At 30.2% G+C, this 23,258-nt stretch overlaps 4 protein-coding genes across 5 annotated transcripts; 3 read left to right on the top strand and 1 right to left on the bottom strand.

Moving 5' to 3' along the window:
• The first annotated feature begins 11 nt into the window (after positions 1-11).
• Positions 12-3,055, top strand: LOC133783334 (uncharacterized). Its single transcript, XM_062222948.1, has 8 exons — positions 12-278; positions 949-1,029; positions 1,111-1,199; positions 1,383-1,457; positions 1,576-1,682; positions 1,773-1,922; positions 2,036-2,098; positions 2,455-3,055. Exons 1-8 carry the CDS (start codon positions 156-158, stop codon positions 2,709-2,711), a joined length of 945 nt encoding a protein of 314 aa, XP_062078932.1. The 5' UTR covers positions 12-155; the 3' UTR covers positions 2,712-3,055.
• Positions 3,056-11,008: 7,953 nt separating this feature from the next.
• On the top strand, positions 11,009-15,536 carry LOC133783327 (protein SULFUR DEFICIENCY-INDUCED 1). The gene is made up of 4 exons (XM_062222936.1): positions 11,009-11,249; positions 13,149-13,361; positions 13,476-13,631; positions 14,921-15,536. The coding sequence occupies exons 1-4, from the start codon at positions 11,109-11,111 to the stop codon at positions 15,326-15,328; spliced, it is 918 nt and encodes a 305-aa protein (XP_062078920.1). The 5' UTR covers positions 11,009-11,108; the 3' UTR covers positions 15,329-15,536.
• Positions 15,537-16,492: 956 nt separating this feature from the next.
• LOC133783312 (pantoate--beta-alanine ligase) lies at positions 16,493-19,231 on the top strand. Of its 2 annotated transcripts, XM_062222901.1 has the most exons (5): positions 16,494-17,210; positions 17,480-17,593; positions 17,777-17,908; positions 18,701-18,832; positions 18,987-19,231. In XM_062222901.1, exons 1-4 carry the CDS (start codon positions 16,623-16,625, stop codon positions 18,830-18,832), a joined length of 966 nt encoding a protein of 321 aa, XP_062078885.1. In that variant the 5' UTR covers positions 16,494-16,622; the 3' UTR covers positions 18,987-19,231. The 2 variants fall into 2 exon arrangements, with proteins under 2 accessions (XP_062078894.1, XP_062078885.1); XM_062222910.1 differs by having other exon boundaries at positions 16,493-17,210; positions 18,701-19,080.
• Positions 19,195-22,287, bottom strand: LOC133783323 (vesicle-associated membrane protein 722). The gene is made up of 5 exons (XM_062222923.1): positions 21,941-22,287; positions 20,603-20,744; positions 20,391-20,511; positions 20,103-20,165; positions 19,195-19,651 (listed from the first exon to the last, which is right to left on the bottom strand). Exons 1-5 carry the CDS (start codon positions 22,128-22,130, stop codon positions 19,508-19,510), a joined length of 660 nt encoding a protein of 219 aa, XP_062078907.1. The 5' UTR covers positions 22,131-22,287; the 3' UTR covers positions 19,195-19,507.
• Positions 22,288-23,258: the final 971 nt, after the last annotated feature.

The raw sequence follows: 23,258 nt of genomic DNA, 5'->3' as shown, positions 1-23,258 counted from the left end.
AATGAGCCACTGTTGAGGACTGAGGTGAGGCTTAAGTCAATTTCACTCACGCGCTCCTCTCTCGTTTTCTTCTGCTAGGGTTTTAGGGTTTTCTCCAGAGGAAGGACAAAAAAGAAAATCACTGAAACAAAAAAAATCTCCGAATCGATAGAAGCATGGATAGGTATCAGAGGGTTGAGAAGCCCAAGCCCGAATCGCCAATCAATGAGAACGAAATCCGAATCACAACTCAGGGTGTTATCAGAAACTATATCAGCTATGCGACCACTCTTCTCCAGGTACTTTTCTTTTCCCCTCTACACATGCAACAGAGTAATTTTTTTTCGAAGGATTGTTTGTATCATTGTTTTTTGATGAGTTCTATATCAGATTATATAGATTATTGTGCTTTTGAACACAGTGCTGAACATATATTTCAATGATTTTTTTTTAATAGACATTATGTCTTGGTGTGTGTTTATTTAAATATTTTTGTGGATTTTTGAAAATGAATTTTATTACTTACCATCGAAGGAAGTTTTGGTTTCTGGGTTTTGTTTTTTCGGATAAAGGGTCTCTAATTTCCTGTTTAACTTTATGTTTGATTCTCTGATTGCATATTAATAAATTTGATAGGTAGTATTAAGCTTCAAATGGGAGCCAAAAGAAGAAGAAAATTATTGCTTGGTTGATTCTTTTATTCTTCTCTGTTTGTCGAGTTGGGGAAGGTCTCTGTTTTCTATGGGTTTTTTCTTGTATGGCCTTGCCTCTTACAAAGCTTCTAGATGCCATTGTTGGGCAAAATTTTATGCTTGTAATTTCACACTGCTTCTCACGCCTTGTTTGCCTAGTTGCATGTTTATCTTATGGTGTTGGGTCTGATTAGTGTTTATTACGCCGGGATGTTGTTTGGCCTGAAAATTCTGGCTGTAATTATTCAAACTGTGTTTTGTTTCCTATTGTATTTAGGAGAAACGAGTAAAAGAGATTGTACTGAAAGCGATGGGACAGGCAATCAGCAAGACGGTTGCCATTTCAGAGATTATAAAGGTCGGTATAATCTCGCAAGATGAACTTTTCGGCTTCTCTCTCTGATACAAAACTAATATGTAATTTGTTTCTAAAAAACAGAGCAGAATCCCAAGGTTGCATCAAGACACTGCTATCAGCTCAGTGAGCATAACTGATGTATGGGAACCTATTGAAGAGGGTCTTGTGCCGTAAGTTTGGTTTTATAGTGTTTCCATCTTTAATGTAATATGTAATTATGTGAAGAAAAAAAAATTGCCGTGACCTGCTTCTGTGTGCTGTGTTTATTTTTGTATACGCACGAATGATGGGACATATTTTGCTGGTTTGTTCTGTTCATTTTATGTATACTAAAATGTTAAATTCTGATGCAGTGTGGAGATGACTCGTCATGTCTCGATGATTTCAATTACTCTATCTACTAAGGAGCTTGACAAATCCTCTCCTGGGTATTTTTACAGCTTGATAAATGATAATCTTTGTTTATTTGTTTTTTTTTTGGGGTGCTTTTGAACTCATAAGTTGAATGCCATCGAGGTCTGACTGTTAAATTAACGGTTTGTGCAGCTACCAAGAGCCTTACCAAGTGGATCAATCTAAACCACAGCCCAACTATCAGCAGCAATTGCAACAACCTAAGCAACCTCGTGTTCAATATAATGCTGGAAATGAAGGTGATGCAAATAGCTTGTTTTTTCTCATAGCAACATGCTTTTAAAGTTGTAAATATTCTGAATCCTATATGTTTCTTGCTTTGCTTTTAGAATCATATAACCGAGGGCGGGGCCGTGGTAGAGGACGAGGGAGGGGTTGGAATAGGGGCGGGTATGGTGGAAACTATCAGGGTGGGTATGGTGGAAATTATCAAGGTGGTGGATATGGAAATTATCAAGGAGGTTATGGAAACTACCAAGGTAATACATTCTTGAATATCTTGAGGGCTCAAATTTGTTTTATTGTGGTTTAATGATCGAAAGATTTCCTTTCAAACTTTATCTGTTTTTTGACGTGCACTTGCTTCCACTAGACAATGGTGGATATTCAAATCGGGGTAGAGGTGGTGGACGAGGTAGGAATTGGGGTTATCGTGGTAAGTGGTTTCCATAACTGTTATTATTCATGCAATCTGTTTCATTCATCGATGCTCTGCAAACGAAGAATTGTGTTTGGCTGTTTACATTGAATACTAATAAAGTAATAAGCCTAGGAAGGAACTCATTTTCATGTTTTCACTTGCCCATAACAAAAGTTTTGATGACTTCATAAATGGGATTGGTGGTGGATAATATAACTTTTAATATCATTTCAATCTCTTTACTTAATTTCCATTACTATTCTTTTCATTGCGTCAATTAAAATGACCTTAGTTTCTTCTCGGCAAGTATAATTATCCAAATATGCTTGTTCAATAAAACTAAAATCTTGAATCAACTCCTTATCTTATAGGTACAGGTACATATGAAAGAGGTACAGGTTCTGGATATGAGAGGGGTACAGGTTCTGGATATGAAAGAGGTGCAGGATATGAAAGAAGTACAGGATACGAAAGAGGTGCAGGTTACGAAAAGGGTACAGGATATGAAAGAGGAAGGGGTGGAGGTGGAGGGGGAAGAGGGTATGGCCGTGGCCGAGGACGGATGGGTGGCCGCTCAAGGGGGGGCGGTGGCGGGGGCAGTGGCGGTGGCGGTGGCAACCAGGTGTAATCGGTTGACAGTATGCTGTTATTTTGCTTTAGCTAAATGCTTGCCTGTGGTCCGTGGGGGTGAATTTTTATCAGGTTACTGTTTTTAATAGGCGTGAAATGTGAGCTTTCGAAAGCAGTTTCTATTTTCAGTTTCCCTCTTGCGTTTATATGAAATGTGGGGCAAAGGTTGTTTTAGTCAAGTGCAAAAAGTAGTTGGTTTAAGCTGTTAATTCGTTCCAACTATATTCCCGCCAATATTTGTATTTAGATTTTTTTGTTTGTTTATCACATATCTTTATTCCTTGAAAAGCAGCCTCTTTTATACTATTAAAATATAACACAGCCATGTTATTTCCTTGTTTACCTAGATATCTGTGATCACTATTTTTCAGAGAATTGAAAATGCAAAATATGGAGCCCTTTTAGTTGTCAATAGGTCCTATTTTAAAGATTATAAAGTAAAATATGTGGATGGTAAATTTATGGTGGTAGCTCAAAGGGTACGGCTCTTGTGCCACCAAGTCCTTAAGCTAGTACTTGCAATTATTATATTTTTTGGGCAGGAAAATATAAGTGCTATGCAAAAGTTTTTGCAAATTGTACTAACCACACTTGAAAAACCCAAATAAACTTGAGAAAAGTTCAAACGGCTTAATAATTACATATTGTTTTTAGATTTTTAACAATCAATTTAGAATAATGTTTTAAAATTTCAATTTAGAATAATATATCTAAGTTTAAAAGATGTATATTGTTGAATCTAATTATTTGAACATTTTTTTTCAAAAAAAAAAACTTAAGATTGGTTTGAGCAGGTTAATCCGACCAAATTACATAAAACATTAGACAGGTTAAACTTTTTTTTTCTTCTTAATTAGACGGATTAGAGTTGAATTTTCGCAACTCGATTTTTACATTGAGTTACTAAAATATGTTTATAATTTTCAAATTATAAACACATTTTAAGTTCATTAAATGTAAACCCATATTATAAATAATGTAAAATTGAGCAAATGGGTGTCTTCAACAATCACAAATTTATTCACTAAAAATGAAATATATAATTGTGAAAAATAAAATCTCAGATATGACAATTACTATTAATTTAAAATGATTTTTAATTTTCTTAAGGTTTTAATTATTTGTTTAATAAAAAGAATTATATTTTATGGGCACGATTTTGTAGCAGTCAAAATTCGAAGGATAAAATTACTAATTATTCTATATATGGCATTGTCACATCATTATTCCGCTAGCCATTTGTGGTGAAATCTAACAAAAGTTCCGCGTTTGAGTAATGTGTATAGTTCGGGAAATTTTTTTATTATCGTAAATCATTCGGGAACACAATATGAATTGGTCATAGTTCTGGGAACAAACAAATTGTTTATTCTACTAATTGTCATTTAAGTATTCCTCTCGCGTATTCAATTGCTTCCAATTGCAAGTATACAATTTAATTATTTGTTATTATTGAAAACAAGTAAAAAAGCCATAAAGTAATATGACACTCTTTTTACAAGAAAAAAGGACTAGTTTTTAGTTTCAAGAACTCATATTTGCATTACAAGAATTATATAAACTTCATTTTTTTTTTAAAAAGTACTCATTTGCAACCAAGTTTTCAAGGAAGACATATAGATTATTACTTTACACCTTTTTTTTTTTTTTTTTTTAAAGTAAAATGCCTTTCTAAATTTTAAGCAACTTTTGGATGACAGTATATTTGAATCTATATAATATATTGAGTTCACTTCGTATATTTTTATTTTTAAAATTCATAAGATTAAAAATATGTTATATAATTAAAAAAATGGAAAGTGAAAAATTAAATACATAGATAAATAATAGAATTTATATTATTATTCCTTAAAAAAATGTTAACGTAGCACCCCCTAAATAAATAAATAATACATGGATAAATAATAGAATATAGGAGAACTGTATATCTATTACGATTTTTATAAAAACTTTCTAAATTTGTAAAAAATAGTATTTTTTTTTAAATCCCTTATTTAAATGCCAATTGCTATATCACCATTTTTATTTTATTTGCAAATTTAATAAATATGGCATTTTTATTTAAATGCCAAACACGAGATTTTTAAAAGATATATAAATTTTAAGACATATATGTTTTTTATTTATCTGAGAATAAAGCCTTAAGAAAAATCTCACCAAAGAAGAACTTATTTTTTTAGTTGATATTAAAAAATTATTCCACTTTATAGTAACGTTGTTCGTGTATCATTTTATATTTATATTGATTTATTTATATATTTTGTCGTTTATACAATGCTTTTACATTTTTATGGCTGACATGATTCTGTGACATATTATCACCTGCTTGTGTAAGACATTGTCGTTTCCATGTTTGTTCCCATTTTTCTTGACTTCAGTGAAACATTAAAATAAGTTTATGGTTGAAATTGGATTAATAAGAAAAATTTAACCATATTTGGGGAAAAGTATAGAATTATTCAAAATGCTAGATTTAAGTACTTAAATTATTTTTATTACTGCAAAAATATTCATGTTTAACTTTTAATTGTACTGTTAGTCTTCCCTATTACTATCTAACAACAAAATTAAATGGAATACTTTTAACGTCCTTGGCCACAGCCTGGAACACTCAAGACTGTGGCCTGGGGTTACTGAGTAGCCTCTCAATTTTGCATTTTTATCAACAAAAAAATATCTCAATTCAATCAATTTTGATTTTGTAACTTTCATTCACTTAATGGTAGTCAAAATCACATCTCTACAGCTATTAAACACAATAACTCATGAAATTCAAAATTAGAGATGTGTAACTCTTATTTTACACATTAATTGATGATTTTTTTAGGAGTTACAAATTTGTAACCAAATTTGCACTCTTTAAATAAATGTTACATTTTGACAAAGTATAATTTTGTCACACCTCTTAATTTATCACATTTTCATTTAATCAAAACGTTATATTATTTTAACAATAAATATAAATTTAAATATCAAATAAATAAATATTCATGTAAAATTAATAAGTCATTAATTTGCATTTATAAAAGTGACACCTTTTACATTCTTAATCAACAATAATATTTATATGGTTGATTATAACAGTTAGATATAACCTGAAAACGACAAACAAGTGGGTGCTCAACAAAATAATCTCTTTTTAATAGTAATTTTGTACAATAATTTAGTTTGATAATTCTTTTCAAACACATCCTATCTCAACAACTTTTCTGTATACCATTTTACAAAAAATTATATATATATATTTATATAAGCATTTTTTTCTTCTATTTTTATCAAGAAAAAATCCTACTAGTATTCTCAATAATATTGTACATATACTACATCATATGCAGTTTATTGAAATGAGAACTTGTCATTTTGATGTATATTGACACGATTTGTAGCCAAATACATCCAATGTATGGGGTCCAATTTCTTTAAATATGTTAGTAATTATCACTCTCGGCGGAGTGCTATAAAAGTGATGTATAATCATTTTTTACCGTTTTCATAAAATTGATGGTCTAAAATATTTGACAAATGCTAAAAACTGTGTCAAATTTGACACAAAATATAACATAGGTCAAATTTTGTCCACAATAAATATCATTTTTAATTACTTATTTGCCACTCATTAATACAAATTATTATTTTTTTAATTTATCTTTTAATAAAAAAACTAATTATTTTTGTATATTTTCAATAAACACTAATATTTATATTGACTTTTTTTAGCTAGTTTGCACATTGAATAGAGTAGGGCCAAATATATCATTAATATATAATTTGGGCTAAATTTGGCACAAATTATACACCATCCATTGGAGATGGTACTAGATCATCTCTAATGTAAGATGTAAAATATATCAAATTTAGCACAAAAAATGAGTTAATGTTTTATTTGTAATTGAACTTCAATGCAAAAGATCCAGACTAACACAAAAAGTCAATAATTTATTTAATATTTATTGATAATTTACAAAAATTAATTTTTTTTATGTACTCCAAGAAATTAGTCATTTAAAAAAAGATATATGGTTAACAATTAATTGTCAACTACTAAATTATAATAATTAGCGATAACATAGTTAATAAAAAATTAATATTTATTGATGTGCTAATTTAACTCGTGCTATATTTGTGCCAAATTTGACATAAAGTTTAGCATGTGCCAAATTTAATACACTTTTTAAAATAATATTAAAGTTATATATATAGGACAATTTTTCTATAGGGGCTTCACTTTAAGCCCTACCGGTAGGGCTTTCAGTGTTTCTCGACCCGTGAACAGTTTTCGGCGCGATTTTTTTTTTATGACCGTGTATATTGTAACTATTTAGAGCATCCTGCAAATTTTCAAAAAATTCCGAATAGTTTACAGTACCGAAAACTAGGTTCAAACATGTTGTTTTCCACGCGCATAAAAAAAATTAGTCACACGCGTGTGCAACATGTTTGAACCTAGTTTTCGGTACTGTAAACTATTCGAAATTTTTTGAAAATTTGCAGGATGCTCTACATAGCTACAATATACACAGCCATAAAAAAAATCGTGTTGAAAACTGTTCATAGTTTGTAAACACTGAGAGTTCTATCGGTAGGACTTAAAGTGAAACCTGTAAAAGAATTATCATATATATATATATTTATTTTGTAAGATATGCTTAATTTGCATCAACTTTTTTTTACATTCGGTTGGAGATGCTCTTGAGTACTTGGACGTAAAAATCAACACAAAATAGGCTGCCTTGTGGCCCAGCTGGTTTCGATTTTTTTTCAAGCAGAATAGTAAAAAACACAACAAATAAAATAAAATAAATTATCTGATCAAATATATCACAAACACACAAACTAAATATATCTTATCTATGTGTCTAGGTTCATTGCATGTTCCCCACATCCCAAATAATTTGACACGTCAGATTAACTTTTTGTTTTTTCGTGAAAAACATGCATGGATTATTTTGTAACGTAAAAATAAAAAAATTAACTATCAAAATCTCGATGATAAAATTGGCCAATTAGTTTAATTGTGGAATTTATTATTAAGGAGTTTTTTTTTTCTTTCGATTATTTGATTCACTTGCTTTTAAAGAAACATATTCAAATTTGAAAGTACATGTTTATAAAAGAGTGTTGTTATTTGACATTTTAAGGTGTCCAACACTACATAATATGATATTTTATGATTGGTTAGCGATAACTCATAATACTTATTAATTCAAATAAGTAAGACCCGATATTAAATTGCACCAATAACAATCTATATATTTGTGGTGTTGGACACTAGTAGTACCCTTTTACAATTATCTTTATAAAAAGCTAAGATGATTTGTCCACTAGTAGTACCTGTGTATGAGCCTCAATTAAAGGCTAGGTACATTCATATATATATATATAATTGTACCCATACACAATTTCAAGCAAAAAATACATACATATAAATATTTTTATAGATTTTAAAATAATAAAAGTTAACGGTGTATTATTTGAATTCAAGTTGAAAATTTCCATATTTAGGCGAAAAAAAAATAATTCCATAACTAATTAGTTTGAAGATAAAAAAGCATTATAGACTTCTAGAAGATTAAATTACTTCATATACTGTAATAATATACTAGGGTTTTTACTATTATATATCTCACATTTTTAAAAACACATGCAGTCATAATTAAGAATATTTAAAATTACAAGAAATTATTATCCATATCGAGATATTATTAGGTAATTTACATATATATATTATATTAGAAAACAATGTTAAACTTTCATAAGTTCCTATTATTATTATTATTATTATTATTATTAGAAAAAGGCTTATTTATAGAAAATACTGTCAATCTAATCCATTAAACTAGACTTTTGCAGCAAAAATGTCCATCTTATTACCCTGTCTTTTGCACTATACAATATTTCTTACCTTATAATTTAATATATAAAATAAAATTTAACTTCAAAATTCATTGGAAAAAAATATATATAATCCATGGTTAATCAAAGACAAATTAAAAAAAAATCTTATATAAATAGAATCATATTTACTTTTTGTACATCAAATTATAAAATTACTGTATATTTATATATGCTAGATACAAACAAGGCGAAATACACGTTTGTTTAGTTTTATTTATATAATTTATTAATTATATTTATTAAATTTGTATTATTATCATATAAATATTTTAAATAAATAAATAATATTATATATAAAATAATAACATAAACATATTAAATGAATAATTAAACTAAAACACCGTTTACGATTTAAAAAATATATATATATAATATGATAACCTTTTTAAACATAAATGATAATTTTTTAAATAAAAATTAAGATTATGTATTATATATTATATATTATTATTATAATATTTAAAATTATATTGATATAAGTATTAAATATCTAGTCTTGTATTAAATATTTAATAATAATATTTTATAACATTTGAATTCATATTAATATAATTAGTAAAAAAATAGGATTATATATTATTATCATAATAATATTTTATAATATTTAAATTTATATTAATATAGTTATTAAATATCTAGTCTTATATTATATATTATTATAATAATGATATTTTATAAATTTGAATTTGAATTTATATTAATATAATTATTATATATATAGCCTTATATTAAATATTATTATAATATTTAAATTTATATTAATATAATTGATAAATATCTATTTGTAAGTTAATTTTAAAAGTATATTACATTAAATATTTATAATATTCCATTAAAGTTAACAAAATAAACGATTAAAAACAATAATTTTTATTATCTACACATTTATTATATAGAAGAGATAAATTCTAAACAATCAAAATATAACAATAATAACATATAACTTTGTGATTTATTTATTGTAAATTAAAAAATATAATAATAAAAAAAGTTGGCTAATTAGTTTTTATAATTACCAAATTTAATGAGAAACCTGGATATACTTTCTAGCTTTGAAATTATAAATATAATTATGTATATATTTTAATCAATATTCAACAATATCATTGCAAATGAACTAATATAGTACTTAATTTCCATGATTATGTTTGCAAGTGGGTCACTCAACTTGCCTATGAAACAGGAGAACAAAGGGCACTATCGTAACTTACGTTAGAACCGGTCACAAATCATTGTACGTCTACTTTTGTCTTTCATTAGCATTGGGAAGTTCTTGAGTGCACCCTAAAAAAGACATATCGGTAATTTTTTTTTTTTGTTTTTGGGATAGGGAGTATTTTTGTCGAAATTTTTTATTATATGTTGGTATATATTGTAGTTATTTAGATCATCCTGCAAAGCTTCAGAAAATTATGAATAATTTACAGTGCTTAAAATAATGTTCGAATAAACTACTTTCCACGCCCATAGAAAAACAGTCACGAGTGCAACAAACTATTTTTATTTTATTTTTTGGCATTGTAAATTATTCAGAATTTCCTAAAAATTTACAGGACGCTCTAAATAACTACAATATACACGGTCATAAAAAAAATTTGAGCTGAAAATACTTTCCAACCAAAAACTAGAGAGGAGAGCATGGTGTGTCCCATTTTAGGAGTGCACCAGAGATTTTCCTATTAGCATTATTCCAAAAAAACATAATTTTAAGTAGTAATGGAAATAATAATCATAAATTATATTAGGTAGTTCTCCAGTGCACTCCCAAAAAGGGGCACACCGTTACACCCCTATAGTTTTTGGCACGAGAAGTATTTTTGGCGTAATTTTTTTTATAACCGTGTATATTATAGTTATTTAGAGCATCCTGCAATTTTTTCGGGAAATTCCGAATAATTTACACTGTAAAAAATAAAGTTCAAATAGTTTGTTACACTCGTAACTTTTTTTTATCCGCGTGTAAGGTAACCTGTTTGAGCCTTATTTTCGGTACTCTAAATTATTCAGAATTTCCAAAAAATTTTACAGGATGCTCTAAATAACTAAAATGTATACCTCGATAAAAAAAGATTTGCCGAAAATACTTTCCGACCCAAAGAATCTTCCAATTTTATTTATTTATTTTAAATTTCTCGAGTCATTATTTATATTATTATTTCATGAATTAATCATAGTTCATGGTTCATCATGGAGAAGACTAATATATATATAAGCTAAGATGAACAAGGGTTCGTAGAAATGACGAATGGCATTAGGACACGTGTCGAACCGACAGTGTAGAGATGAGTTCATTGGCAGTTGAGCTCATCAGAAGGAGAGTGAACTTGGTCGCATAAGAGTCCACATTCGTTGGCCACCTCATAAGAGCTTTCGTCTATATATTACCTTCCTCATCTTCTTCTTCCCACTCTCTCTGGTCCGTACCATTTATAAACTAAATATTTCTTCTTCTTCTTCGTCTTTTTTTTTTCTAACACAGAAAAGAAATTAAGAGATATTAATGGAAGAAAATAGTTATCTGAAGATGATGGTGATGAGCAATAACAATGGTGGCAAAGGGAATAAGATAGATGATCTTTATCATGTGATTCACAAGGTTCCTTCTGGTGATTCTCCTTATGTTAGAGCCAAACATGCTCAGGTATATATGTTTATATATATATATATATTTATTTATTAGTTTTAGATTTGGTTTTTTTAAGAAATATATATATAATCTACTGTTGTATATATATGAACTATTATTGAGTATATCTAGTACTGCACCTTTATTAATTTGTGTGCCAATTATTTATATATATATACATATAATGATTGAGCTATAGAAATTGTATACATATACTAGTAAAATACTTCTTATTCAAGTAATAATTACATAAAATACAAGCTAGGTTTCTGGGATATTTTGATGACTCATGTCCAAGAAATTTATTTGATGTGTTTTTGTAATAATTTATTTAGATATAAAGATAATAAATATAATTGTGGTATTTTTTTTTTATTTTCGATCGTTGGATCCCCAAATTTTCATATTAATTGGAAAGATCTGACTCATCTCCATTTCTGGATCTTCATGATCTTTCACCATTTCTTTCTCTTCAAATCAATAAGATTCAAGAATAATAGACCAGATTAGAGCTTAATTCACTTCAAATTTGAAGATTTTTAGTATTAATCTCAGTACTCTTCTCGATCATTATGAATAATTTCGAACTTAAATCCACTTTTGTTCAATATTCAGATTAATATTTAATGAATTTGAGGTCAAATGGTCAACATTCAGATTAGTAAGGTATAGTATCTATTGTTTTAGACAAACTAATTAGTTGAAGATATTAAACCAATTTTGCTAAGCTTTAAAGTTAATCATAATATATATTGGTTGTAAATTGTAATCTTAATCGACATTACTAATTAAAACATTATTGTATGATTTGGGATAGAATTTCAATGTTATTAGAAAATATAGTAAGCAATTATTACTTAATGTATGTATTATAATTTATTTTTATTTGATTTTGCTATTTTTGGAAAGAAAAAAGAAACAACTCAATAGTATAGTTCAACTAGATAATTTTTGTATTATACTCGAAAATTTTCCAATTAAGTTGAATTTTAAGTAAGTAATTTTTGTATTCGAAGAATGACAAGTAAGAACATTTGGTGAAAACTTTGGTGGGACCACACTCATATATATCTAGTCTCCTCCAAAGTTCCTCAATTACTGTCCGAAGAGGACAAAAAAAGAGACATCACTACTCGATGTGAAATTTAACAAGAGATATATATTGATTGGGAAATGTTGTTGTGTATTGAGATATCGGTGTATATAGTGTAGTTATAATAGTTATTACACAACTTTTTTAGAAAGTGAGGATTCAAATATTGAATTGTATTACTTTTATACGTGTGCAAAATATATTGTTTGAATTCTGATTTCGGTACCTTATATTATTTGAAATTTTTCAAAAATTAGTGAGATCGATTTTTGATAGTATCATGTACACTGTCATGCATATAAAAAAAAAATTATATTGTAATTTTTTCAAGTGCCGAAAATAGAAGCTCCTACTATAGACTTTTTTCTTATATTGGAACTTGTATGAATGTATCTTGGTGCAACTCACAAAAAGAGGTGCACCGATGCATATCTTTTTGTTTGCACCCTCTGAACAGTTTTCAGCGCAATTTTTTTTATGACCGTGTATATTATAGTTATTTAAAGTATCCTTCAAATTTTCAGAAACTTTCGAATAATTTATAGCACTGAAAATAATGTTCAAACATTCGTACAACAACATGTTTGATGAAACTTATTTTCGATAGTGTAAATTATTCAGAATTTTCTGAAAATTTGCAGGATTCTCTAAATAACTCCAATATACATACACACTCATAAAAAAAAATTCACATCGAAAACCGTTCACAAGGTGCAAATAAAAAGAGGTGAATTGGTGCACCTCTTAATATAATTAGTATATTAATTAAGTTAATTAATTACATATAATGAGAGAGAGCTGTTGTTCATGGTGGTACACAGCTAGTCGAAAAGGATCCAGAAGCAGCAGTAGTGTTGTTTTGGGCAGCCATAAACGCAGGAGATCGAGTAGACAGTGCCCTAAAAGACATGGCAGTTGTGATGAAACAACTCAATCGATCCGAAGAGGCCATTCAAGCTGTCAAATCATTTAGAGGTCTGTGCTCCAAACAAGCCCAGGATTCACTTGATAACGTTCTCTTAGATCTATTCAAGGTACCTAATAATACGTACATAATTATACTCAATTTCTTTCATGCATGCATGCATGCAAATTTCTACGTACTTTGTTATTGTTTTGTGTTTAATGTTATTTATAATACTATGTAGAAATGTGGGAAAGTTGAGGAGCAAATTGAGTTGCTGAAGAGAAAGCTGAGGTTGATCTATCAAGGCGAGGCCTTCCATGGAAGACCTACCAAGACAGCTCGATCCCATGGCAAGAGATTCCAGGTTTCTGTTAAGCAAGAAATCACGAGATTATTGGTACGTATATACTCGTCGATCATTTTATTACGAGAAATTGGTGAACATGACGTTTTCTTGAAGTGAATTTGCAATTTGACCTGCTTTTGATAATTTTTTGCAAAATGACATCTGTCTAAAATTCGACCAGTTGTCTTAGAGTCCATTTTGCATCCTCGTTATTTGAATTTTTCGACAATCTGTCTAAATTTTCGACTAGCTCTCTAAATTATGAAATATCATCTTACAAATAATTATTAAAACTAGACTAGAGTGCAAAATGACTTTAAAAAATAAGACATTTTGCCGAGAGACCATTTTATTAACTGTATATACATATCATTAACAATTCATTAGTTTTTATAATTAACAATTTTTTAGTATTAATTCTAATAATAGTAGCTTCATAATGTTTAGAGAATTCCAATTAAAAGTAATTACTTTTATATATATTTGAAAGTAATGCTATGTTATAGTTTGTTTGGTCGTGTAATCGGAGTATAGACGGGCTAGGCTCACACCTAAGGCTCTACCTTAAATGGCTCCCAAATTTTAGAAAAATATTAATTTTTACATAAAAAAAAAAGTTAAATTTGAGAAAAATATCATTTTATGTATAAAAATTAAAAAATATATATTTTTGTTTCTTTATTTGCCTTGGGCTCGCCTATCTGAAGCACACCTCTTTAGTTTGTATATAACATAAAGTATAATTAGTAAAAATAGACTATTTTATAAAAATAAAAAAATTTATATATATATTTTTGCAAAATGATCTATATTTGAAATCAAGATAGGAAATGAGGAATTTCCAATAAAATATGTAGAATTCTCTAGTGTTGAGAATTTTCGATAAAATAGTAAGGGGTATCAAGAATATTTAAAAAGCTATTTTATAATTTTTTTTATCAAAATAACATTATTATTATTATTAAGCAAAATAACCATAATTTTTTTTTGGTCAAACACCCTCTTATATATCCAGCGAGCTCACTCTAAATTATATTTTATATGGGTTTTTCAATAAAGTTTTCAAAAATATGACTTTTTTTTTACAAGTATTATTTTATGGCTTTTTAAAACTTGTATTCCCTTTTATGAGATTTGTTCCCCATATTTTTGTCAAAAAATCATTATTATGCCATATTTTTGTAAAAAATCAGTATTATGCCATATTTTTTTCCCATAATCTGATTTTACTTTAATTAAATTTGTCCATACAAACCAAGAAAAGTTTAATTACCATATTTTTAAATATTAATAGCTAAAAAGCCATAATTATGAAAAAAAATCCCTTATTTCTATTGCAGGGGAATTTGGGCTGGGCCTATATGCAAAAGTCGAGCTTTATGATGGCTGAAGTCGTGTATAGAAAAGCCCAAATGATTGATCCAGACTCAAATAAGGCCTGCAATTTGGGCCTTTGCCTAATCAAACAAGGCCGATATAACGATGCTAGTTTGGTTCTAGAAGATATATTACAAGGTAGGCTTCCGGGCTCTGAAGATTCAAAGTCACAAAAAAGGGCCCAAGAATTGCTAATCGATCTCGAGTCAAGAAAATATTTAACCACACCTTCACCTTTAGATCTATTGGGCCTTGATGATGATTTTGTCAATGGGCTTGAGCAGTTGATGAATGAGAAAGGCCCATTTAGATCTAAGAGACTTCCCATCTTTGAAGAGATAAGTCCATTTAGAGATCAATTGGCTTGTTAAATATGTATATTTTAGAGTAGAATGTGTTGTGTACGAAATGAAGGTCATTGATTTGTTTGTAAGGGTTTCAAGGTTTGGTAGAATAAGTCCAGTTGTAATTATTTAGAGGACACTTTTTGAAGTAGAAGTGAAATTGTATCATATGTCTTTGCATTGTGTAATTTGAAACACCACTGGTTTGCTAATAAAAACAGATATCAAGAACTAATATATTTGTCCTATGCTAAAATTTTCAACTATTTGAATGTTTATTACATCATAATTGGAATAAAAATAAATTAGTGGTAGCGTGTCCGGTAGGGTAGTTTTTTTTATCTTATCGGTGCAATACACTCATTGTATAGGCAGATGGTGTTTTCACCCTAATATTTTCTCACGACGGTGTTCATTATAGTAGTAAGCACTTACAGGTGAGTATTAATGGTTGCGCCAAAAATGTGATTTAGTTATTATCGCAAAAAAAAGTATTAAAGTGTAATTTTTGAATTTTTTTGGATATTATCGCTGTTAATTAGACTAATAAAAAATGTGCAACGTGGATACTTGGCAGACAATTAACGGTAAGTACTAACGGTTGTAATAAAATTATAGAATTAAGTATTATTATTGCCCAAAAAAATATTTGAGTATTAAAGTGCAACTTTTGAAAAAAATTGTGTTTTATCGCCACTAATATCTCTTATTATTATTATTAGGGTTTTATACTTTTTTGGACTCTTTATTTTGTCTCATTACTTGTTTGGACTATATGTTTTGATAAATTACTTTTTGGACCCTGTATTTTGTAAAATTGTTCAAATAGAATCCCAAATCCTTTTTTTTTTTAATTTTCTTAACTGAAATCATAAATAATTCACAAAACGAATACTTCAGAAAAAAAATAAAATTATTCTACTTAAAAACTGTGTGGTGTAATATTCAAATTTTTATTTATCAAAATTGAATTTTGAATCTATTTAAACCATTTTAGTCGAAAAATAAAATTTTAAAATACACGGTGGAAAGAGTTAAGTTAATCGGAAAAATTTATGTAAAAAAAGTTATAAACCCTTAGTATTGAAGGTGATTACTTTTACTGATAAGAGTATTAAAAAATATTATCTTTGTTCGTTGGTCAGAAAAAAAAGCCGCCACCTTACCAAACCCATATATAGTATGTTTAGACTTGTGCATATTTCCTTTCAATTTCATTTGTCAAAAGGCTTATTTTCATCGAATCCTCCGAATTCAATCTCCTTCAATAACTCTCTGGTATTATACCCACAAAACACGAGCACCAAAACCCAGTTCTCAAATGGCTACAAAGGAACCAGAGGTAATAACCGATAAACATGAGATGAGGAAATGGTCGAGAGCCATGAGATCCCAAGGCAAAACCATTGGCTTCGTACCCACAATGGGTTATCTCCACGAGGGTCACATAACGCTAGTGAGAGAAGCTCACAACCACTCTGATCTCATAGTGGTCTCGATATATGTAAACCCAGGTCAGTTTTCTCCCACCGAGGATCTTTCCACATACCCTTCTGATTTTCGTGGTGATATCGAGAAGCTCATGGCTATTCCCGGTGGGGTTGATGTCGTTTTTCACCCTCATAATCTATACGACTATGGACCAAATCTGAGTGGTGATAATGGGTTTGAGAGTAAAGGGGGAAAACTGAAAGGAGCTGGAGTGGTTTCATGCGTAGAAGATAGTGGCTTTGGGCATGAGACTTGGGTCAGAGTTGAAAATTTGGAAAAGGGTATGTGTGGGGAGAGTAGGCCTGTTTTCTTTCGAGGGGTTGCCACTGTAGTAACCAAGTTGTTTAATATAGTGGAGCCAGATGTAGCTATGTTTGGGAAGAAAGATTATCAACAATGGCGAGTTATTCAGCGGTTGGTGAGTTTTGATTGATTTCTTCTCACATTCCTCTCTTTGGCTTAGCTTAGCTCAATTGTGCAAAAATGTTAAACGTTTGAATGTAGTACACTGTAGCTCTGTTAATGGTACCAAAACTCATTTTCTTGCTTGATCATTTGAGACCAATTTAGTGTGTTGTAGTCTTATGTTTTTGCTAGTACATATTCCATTGAATCTTTGAACATGTCAGTAGCGCTATTCATAATATTAAACATCATTGTGACCAATAGTACTGTTTATCTTTACAGGTTCGAGATCTTGATTTTTCCATTAAAGTGATAGGTTCTGAAATAGTTCGTCATAATGATGGCCTCGCAATGAGTTCACGCAATGTTCACCTCTCACCTGAACAAAGACAACAGGTACTGACTAGTGACCAAGTTCTTTTTTTTTATCATTCTAAATTTTTGTTTGTCATGTACGTTTTTATTTGGTTATGTTCTTTTGTATGCTACCCTACAAATGATATTGTCTGCTCAGCTCTATTTACTATAGTGGTACAACTTGTTTGATTGTGGTCAATTTATTGTTCTCTGTGTCTCTAGGCATTGTCAATAAACAGGTCCTTGTTAAGAGCTAGAATTGCTGCAGAAAAGGGTCACGTTAATTGTCAAGAGTTGAGAGATTTGGTCACCAAAGCAATCCAAGAAGCTGGTGGAAAAGTTGATTATGCTGAGGTAAACCCAAAAAAAAAGAAAAGTCAATTTTCAAGTGCTTTTACTTGTTGGATTCAAAATACATTTTCCAGAACCAAAAGTGTCCCATGTAACGACGCACGTCACTATGGATGCTTCTTGGAATGACAATTGACCCTGCAACCAACACGAGTCTTTCCAGTAGAAAACTTTCCAAGAGGTTATCCATCATGAGACTACTCCAGGTCAAGCACGCTTAACTTTGGAGTAGTCTCATGATGGGTGACCTCCTGATAAGTTTTCCCAGGAAGCAAGCACGTTGGAAAGACTCTTGTTGGTTTGCAGGGTCAGTCGTCATTCCAGGAAGCATCTATAGTGACGTGGGGTATTACAAATGGTATTAGAGCCTTGACCCAGCCAAAAGTGTGGCCGACGGGGACATCGAACCCCTAAGAGAGGGTGATTGTGACTGTCAGAATCTCGTGATCCCCAAGGAGAAAGACCGAGTAAAAAATGTGCAATCTCACATCGCCTGGGTAAGGTCAAGTGTGATGATTCTAAGACTGTGTAGGTATGGGACTGAAGAGGGCCTAAATGGATTGATGGGTACTACATATGCCAACAAAATGCATATTCTTTTCGGCAGCCCATTACATGAGAATTCCAAAGTTAAGAGTTTTTGAATTAAAGTAATCTCATGATGGGTGACCTCCTGGAAAACAGTCATAGTAACGTGGGGCGTTATAGTCCCCTCTAGTTTTAGGAATACTTTTACAATATTCATATAAAATGAGCCTTAAAGATGTAATAAAATGTTCTTTTTTATGGTAGCAGATTGTCGACCAAGAAAGTCTAAGGGCTGTGGAAGAAATCACAAGTCCTGTTGTGTTCTGCGTTGCTGCGTGGTTTGGGAAAGTCAGATTGATAGACAACATGGAGATCTGCTTACGAAATGGTGATCTATAGGTACCTATTTTTTTGTGCTTTAATTAGGCCTTTGAGACCAGAATTCGCAGCAACTTTCGACCTATTTCTTCTTTTAATAAAGCTCATGTTTACGATGTTGTACTTTATATTATAATAGGGCATTGTTCCCAACTAAGCCATGCACAATTTGCAGGTTGTCTTATATAGGTGGGAACCATCTTTATAGAGATTCTTTTCATCGAGACCATACACAGATTTAGGAAAATAATGCATTGGTTTTGACCTTTCTTGGTAATGTCTTTTTTTTCCTTTTTTCTTCTAACTTTCTTGATATTTGATAGTTTTGAGAGATGCATTTTCCTATGGAAAGGAAAGATAAAGTGTAAAAAAGATTCTCAAGGTTAAATAAATGCATGCCATACAATGAGAGCATCAAAATGAATTACAAATACTATCAAACAAATTTGGAATCAATCACACAAAATTGCAATTTTCCATTGTTTTAACCTCGAAAAAGATTCAAGGTAAAGGAACAAAAGACATTCCACGCGTCAAAAAGACTAGACAAGGAAAGAATTCACTACAAACTATACATACAGTCTTAACAGTAGACTGTATCGGACAAAAGTGGAAAAAGCAAACCAAAAAATGGTGGCAAGATGAAGCTGTAAGAGGAACTCCAACATAGAATAGTGCCAGAGGAGTGAAGAGCCATCAACAATTGAAGCCTCCACAAACAGAGAGAACAATTATGAGAATCAGTGCAATTAAGATTCCCAAAACTATTAGCTTTATCTTCATGTTCTGCAACCACATCTTCCTCCTCACTTGGGTCCCCTGCTGCCTGAAATCTTGCGCCTACGTAACAAAGTTGATTAATTGGGAAGTTAAAATAAAAGCAGCCAAGAGATGAGACAAAAATCATATGCCTGAAATATGAACCGCACTTCTTTCAAAACTATAAATCTAAGAGAATTACTTGGTGCCCAACAACACAAAAAGATAGTGTATCGCTATTGGTGTAATTCAATATCGGGTCCCACACATATGTATCATTAAACAACCAACCATAGGATGCCACCTCATAAATCTAAAGACATAAAGACAACTAATCTGACTCCAATCCACTACTGGAATTTATTGGTTATATACGGTTCTCAATGCCCATTAGCAAGTAAAGAGAACATTTTCAGCCAACAATATCATTTTTTTTTCAGTCAAAAAAAAAAAAGACATTCAAAACCTGCACCTCTACAAGTTCATTCATATAACTCAATGGCAACAAATAAAGCTATGATGAAATGCTGACCTGAGAGCGAAGGTTCTCTGTTTTATCAACCAGAAGTTCGATTTTCTCTCCCCGGTCCAGGACCTGCACAGGGCAAAGTAATAAAAAAAATCGAGTGTCACACACACAGCATTTCCCAAGTTATAAACAACCGCAACAATCCAAACATCTGAGAACAGAAACAACCAAAAGGGTGGAGAGAAGGAGAAGACTACAGATAATAAATAGAAATATAACAAAGAAATAATTTTCTTTTTTTATTTTGCAGTTCCAAGATATCAATTAGAAGAGGGAAGAGCAGGGCCTTACCTTTTCAATATTTTCCATCATAACACCTTTAACTTCTGAGACCTGAGCTTTTACTTTAGCAAGCTTGTTGATCTCGTCCGGATGATCCACACAATATTGCATGTGCTCCTTTAATTTGGATCTAAATATATAGTTCGCCAAAACTTTGAAGTTATTTATACATTAGAAAAACACATTTTTACTTAATGGATTAGTAAAGAGAAGAGATTTACCCAAACTCCTTGTTCAGGCTATTAGCAACTGCTGTTGCAGCTTTGCCTCCACCATATCTCTTGGTAAAATCCTCCTTGACTCGCTCAAGGAACGCAATTGGAATCTGTCGACCAATAGCCTCTACAGCAACCACGCAGTAAGCTGCAGAAATCAAAGATTATCTCAATAAGGTCTTACAGACTATACGCAGCGAGTTTCTAAGAAATGAGCAAACCGGAAACGAAGAAAATGAGTTGACCACTGCTTTGCATGTGAACTTACATTCTTTTTTACTATACATATAGTGCACATCCACGAATAGGTAATGAAAAGAGATGCAAAAGGAAAGGTCTTGAAATGGATTGATAAAGTTTCACAACTTCCAAGTTTAGTAATTTCACAAAAGATTCACAAAACATATTTCCTTTTATACATGAATAAAAGGGAAAGAGAAACAGTTTCATTGTTCCATTACAGATTAGTAAATCTGGCCATAGAACGAAGAAACATGTTTATTCTAATACTATGACACCAATCACCCAAGAATAAAACAAAAAATAGTATGATCGTTGGTAATGCATACTACGTAATCAAACTTATTACAGAAAGGAAGCAAAAGTAAAATCAGAATGATTAAAACAACCAAAACAGCAAGGCTCATTAAAATCCAAAAAATAAAAAAAGAGTTTCTTAAATAAACAAATTCCTCTTTTGGTATTAAATTCATAGCACAATACAGCATTTTGTTTTGTTAAAGCAGAACATGATTGGTGAAAATATTTATGAGCTTATTTACCTAATATACCTTTTCTATAATTTGGTACGTTAAACCAGATTTAGTACTTAATCTTTCCTTTTTTAAAATATGTATATAATATATATTGGATCTTCTAGCTGAATCTTACAATCTTTTAGATAGTAAGAAACTCTATCAAATTACGTAAATCGCTACAAGGAATATGGGAGCAAACCAAGGATTAGACCACTGAAGCTCCCCCTTATGGGGTCCTTAGTACTTTATCTTTGTCCAGCAAGTTATCTCAACAACTGCATAATAAACCGAGTTACATGTATTGTATTCTATGATTCGTTCAAATAAAAGCGCATCAAACCAATCAAAATTAAACTTTCAATCTCGATATCATCTCTCCTCCATTTCTCTCAATAGAAAAAGCTTAGTAGCTAAACAAAACAACAAATCTATTATAAAAGGCTTCAAAAAATAAAAATCATACAGTTTCATAGATATATATATCTGATAACCATGACCAAATCGTGAATCAAAGCAATAAGATCAAAGCTCAAAGTTCAAAGAGAAGGAATCGGAATAGATCGAAAAGCTAAGAAGAAAAAATTACTGAATCCTTCGTCGACGAGGTAATTGAAGGTGTGTCCATCGCAGTTGTAGGTGAACTTGTTATTGGTGGCCGGGAGTTTTTGAAGGCACTGCGAAGCTATGCTGGTGAAGTTGCCTGTAAATTCGGTGTACTCGGCGAGGACCACCGTCCCACGCGCGACGAAGCTGTAGATCAACGATTGCTGCCCCATCAACGTGAATCGAAACCCTAAGAGAGAGAAAAAATATTCAAAGAAAAGCTCTGAACTGAACAGAGGGTTTTTGTTGCAGAGAAGAAATTTAAACTCCGAAGATGATGATTTTATTCTTAGAGAGAGAGAGAGAGAGAGAGAGAGAGAAAATGTTTGGTTTTCGCTTGAATCATAAGAAAGGTAGCGAGTGTGTCTTTGTTATGAATTTGCTAAGGTGCCCTCCAATTCCATAAAAATTACCGAAAAATACATTAGCCAGATAATTAATTATTATTGTAAACTGGTTTTATATTTTTTTTAATTCTGGATTTTGTCTCCTTATCTGTTTGGACTTTATGTTTTGACAAATTCATTTTCGGTCCTTTTATTTTGTAAAATAGTTCAAATAGACTCATAAACTCAATTTTGATGAAGAAAAAATTGAATATAACAGCACAGTTGCTAAGCAAAATAATTTTATTTTTATTTTAAATTGTTAGTTTAGTGAATTATTTATAATTTTAACTCAAATTTTTTTAATCAAAATCAAATTTAGAGTTCTATTTAAAATACTTTACAAAATATAGGGTCTAAAAAATTATTTATCAAAATATAAAATCTAAATAAATAATTTGATCAAATATAAGATCAAAATATAAACCCTTATATATATTAAATTATTTTAAATTTAGAAGCAAGGCTGGTGGTTTTGAATTTTTGTTTGGTTCTTAAAACACTTGTTCAATTCAACAGTTCAACTATGTTGACAAAATTGTGAGATATCTCCATATGTATTTAATAGCATTTAATTGATACTTTTTGCCAAAAACAAAAAACAAACATTTAATTAATACTTTGAAATTATCAAACATAACCCTAAATAAACAAAAATAATCACTTATGACTCATGCCATATTACTCGACAATATTTATTTATTTTATAATATTACTAAATGTGAATTATAAATTGATAATTTTGTTAAGGTTTAGTTTTAAGTCATAAGGTGCAAAACAAAAGCTATAATTATAGTGTTGCCAAGGAACAATAAATATCACATTAAATTCTTATTTATAAATTAGTTAAGTACTTTTATTATGAGTTTAAGTATGTTGATTAGTCTACAACTAATTAATTAAGAGTAATGATAT

Source organism: Humulus lupulus, chromosome 1, assembly GCF_963169125.1.
Source record: "Humulus lupulus chromosome 1, drHumLupu1.1, whole genome shotgun sequence".
Taxonomy (NCBI): Eukaryota; Viridiplantae; Streptophyta; class Magnoliopsida; order Rosales; family Cannabaceae; genus Humulus; species Humulus lupulus.
The sequence above is the reverse complement of the archived record's forward strand: the minus strand, read 5'-3'. Positions and strand labels throughout refer to the sequence as shown.

What these genes read in the sequence shown, in the direction of transcription:
- LOC133783312 (XM_062222901.1), top strand. Translation starts at nt 16,623, where the DNA reads ATGGCTACAAAGGAACCAGAGGTAATAACCGATAAACATGAGATGAGG. An exon ending in GGCGAGTTATTCAGCGGTTG is followed by an intron (nt 17,211 to 17,479) that starts GTGAGTTTTGAT and finishes TTATCTTTACAG; the next exon opens with GTTCGAGATCTTGATTTTTC. An exon ending in CACCTGAACAAAGACAACAG is followed by an intron (nt 17,594 to 17,776) that starts GTACTGACTAGT and finishes CTGTGTCTCTAG; the next exon opens with GCATTGTCAATAAACAGGTC.
- LOC133783334 (XM_062222948.1), top strand. Translation starts at nt 156, where the DNA reads ATGGATAGGTATCAGAGGGTTGAGAAGCCCAAGCCCGAATCGCCAATC. An exon ending in ATATAATGCTGGAAATGAAG is followed by an intron (nt 1,683 to 1,772) that starts GTGATGCAAATA and finishes CTTTGCTTTTAG; the next exon opens with AATCATATAACCGAGGGCGG. An exon ending in AGGTTATGGAAACTACCAAG is followed by an intron (nt 1,923 to 2,035) that starts GTAATACATTCT and finishes TGCTTCCACTAG; the next exon opens with ACAATGGTGGATATTCAAAT.
- LOC133783323 (XM_062222923.1), bottom strand. Translation starts at nt 22,130, where the DNA reads ATGGGGCAGCAATCGTTGATCTACAGCTTCGTCGCGCGTGGGACGGTG. An exon ending in CCTCGTCGACGAAGGATTCA is followed by an intron (nt 20,745 to 21,940) that starts GTAATTTTTTCT and finishes TGATTTCTGCAG; the next exon opens with CTTACTGCGTGGTTGCTGTA. An exon ending in TGATGGAAAATATTGAAAAG is followed by an intron (nt 20,166 to 20,390) that starts GTAAGGCCCTGC and finishes TGCCCTGTGCAG; the next exon opens with GTCCTGGACCGGGGAGAGAA.
- LOC133783327 (XM_062222936.1), top strand. Translation starts at nt 11,109, where the DNA reads ATGGAAGAAAATAGTTATCTGAAGATGATGGTGATGAGCAATAACAAT. An exon ending in TTAGAGCCAAACATGCTCAG is followed by an intron (nt 11,250 to 13,148) that starts GTATATATGTTT and finishes GGTGGTACACAG; the next exon opens with CTAGTCGAAAAGGATCCAGA. An exon ending in AAGAAATCACGAGATTATTG is followed by an intron (nt 13,632 to 14,920) that starts GTACGTATATAC and finishes TTTCTATTGCAG; the next exon opens with GGGAATTTGGGCTGGGCCTA.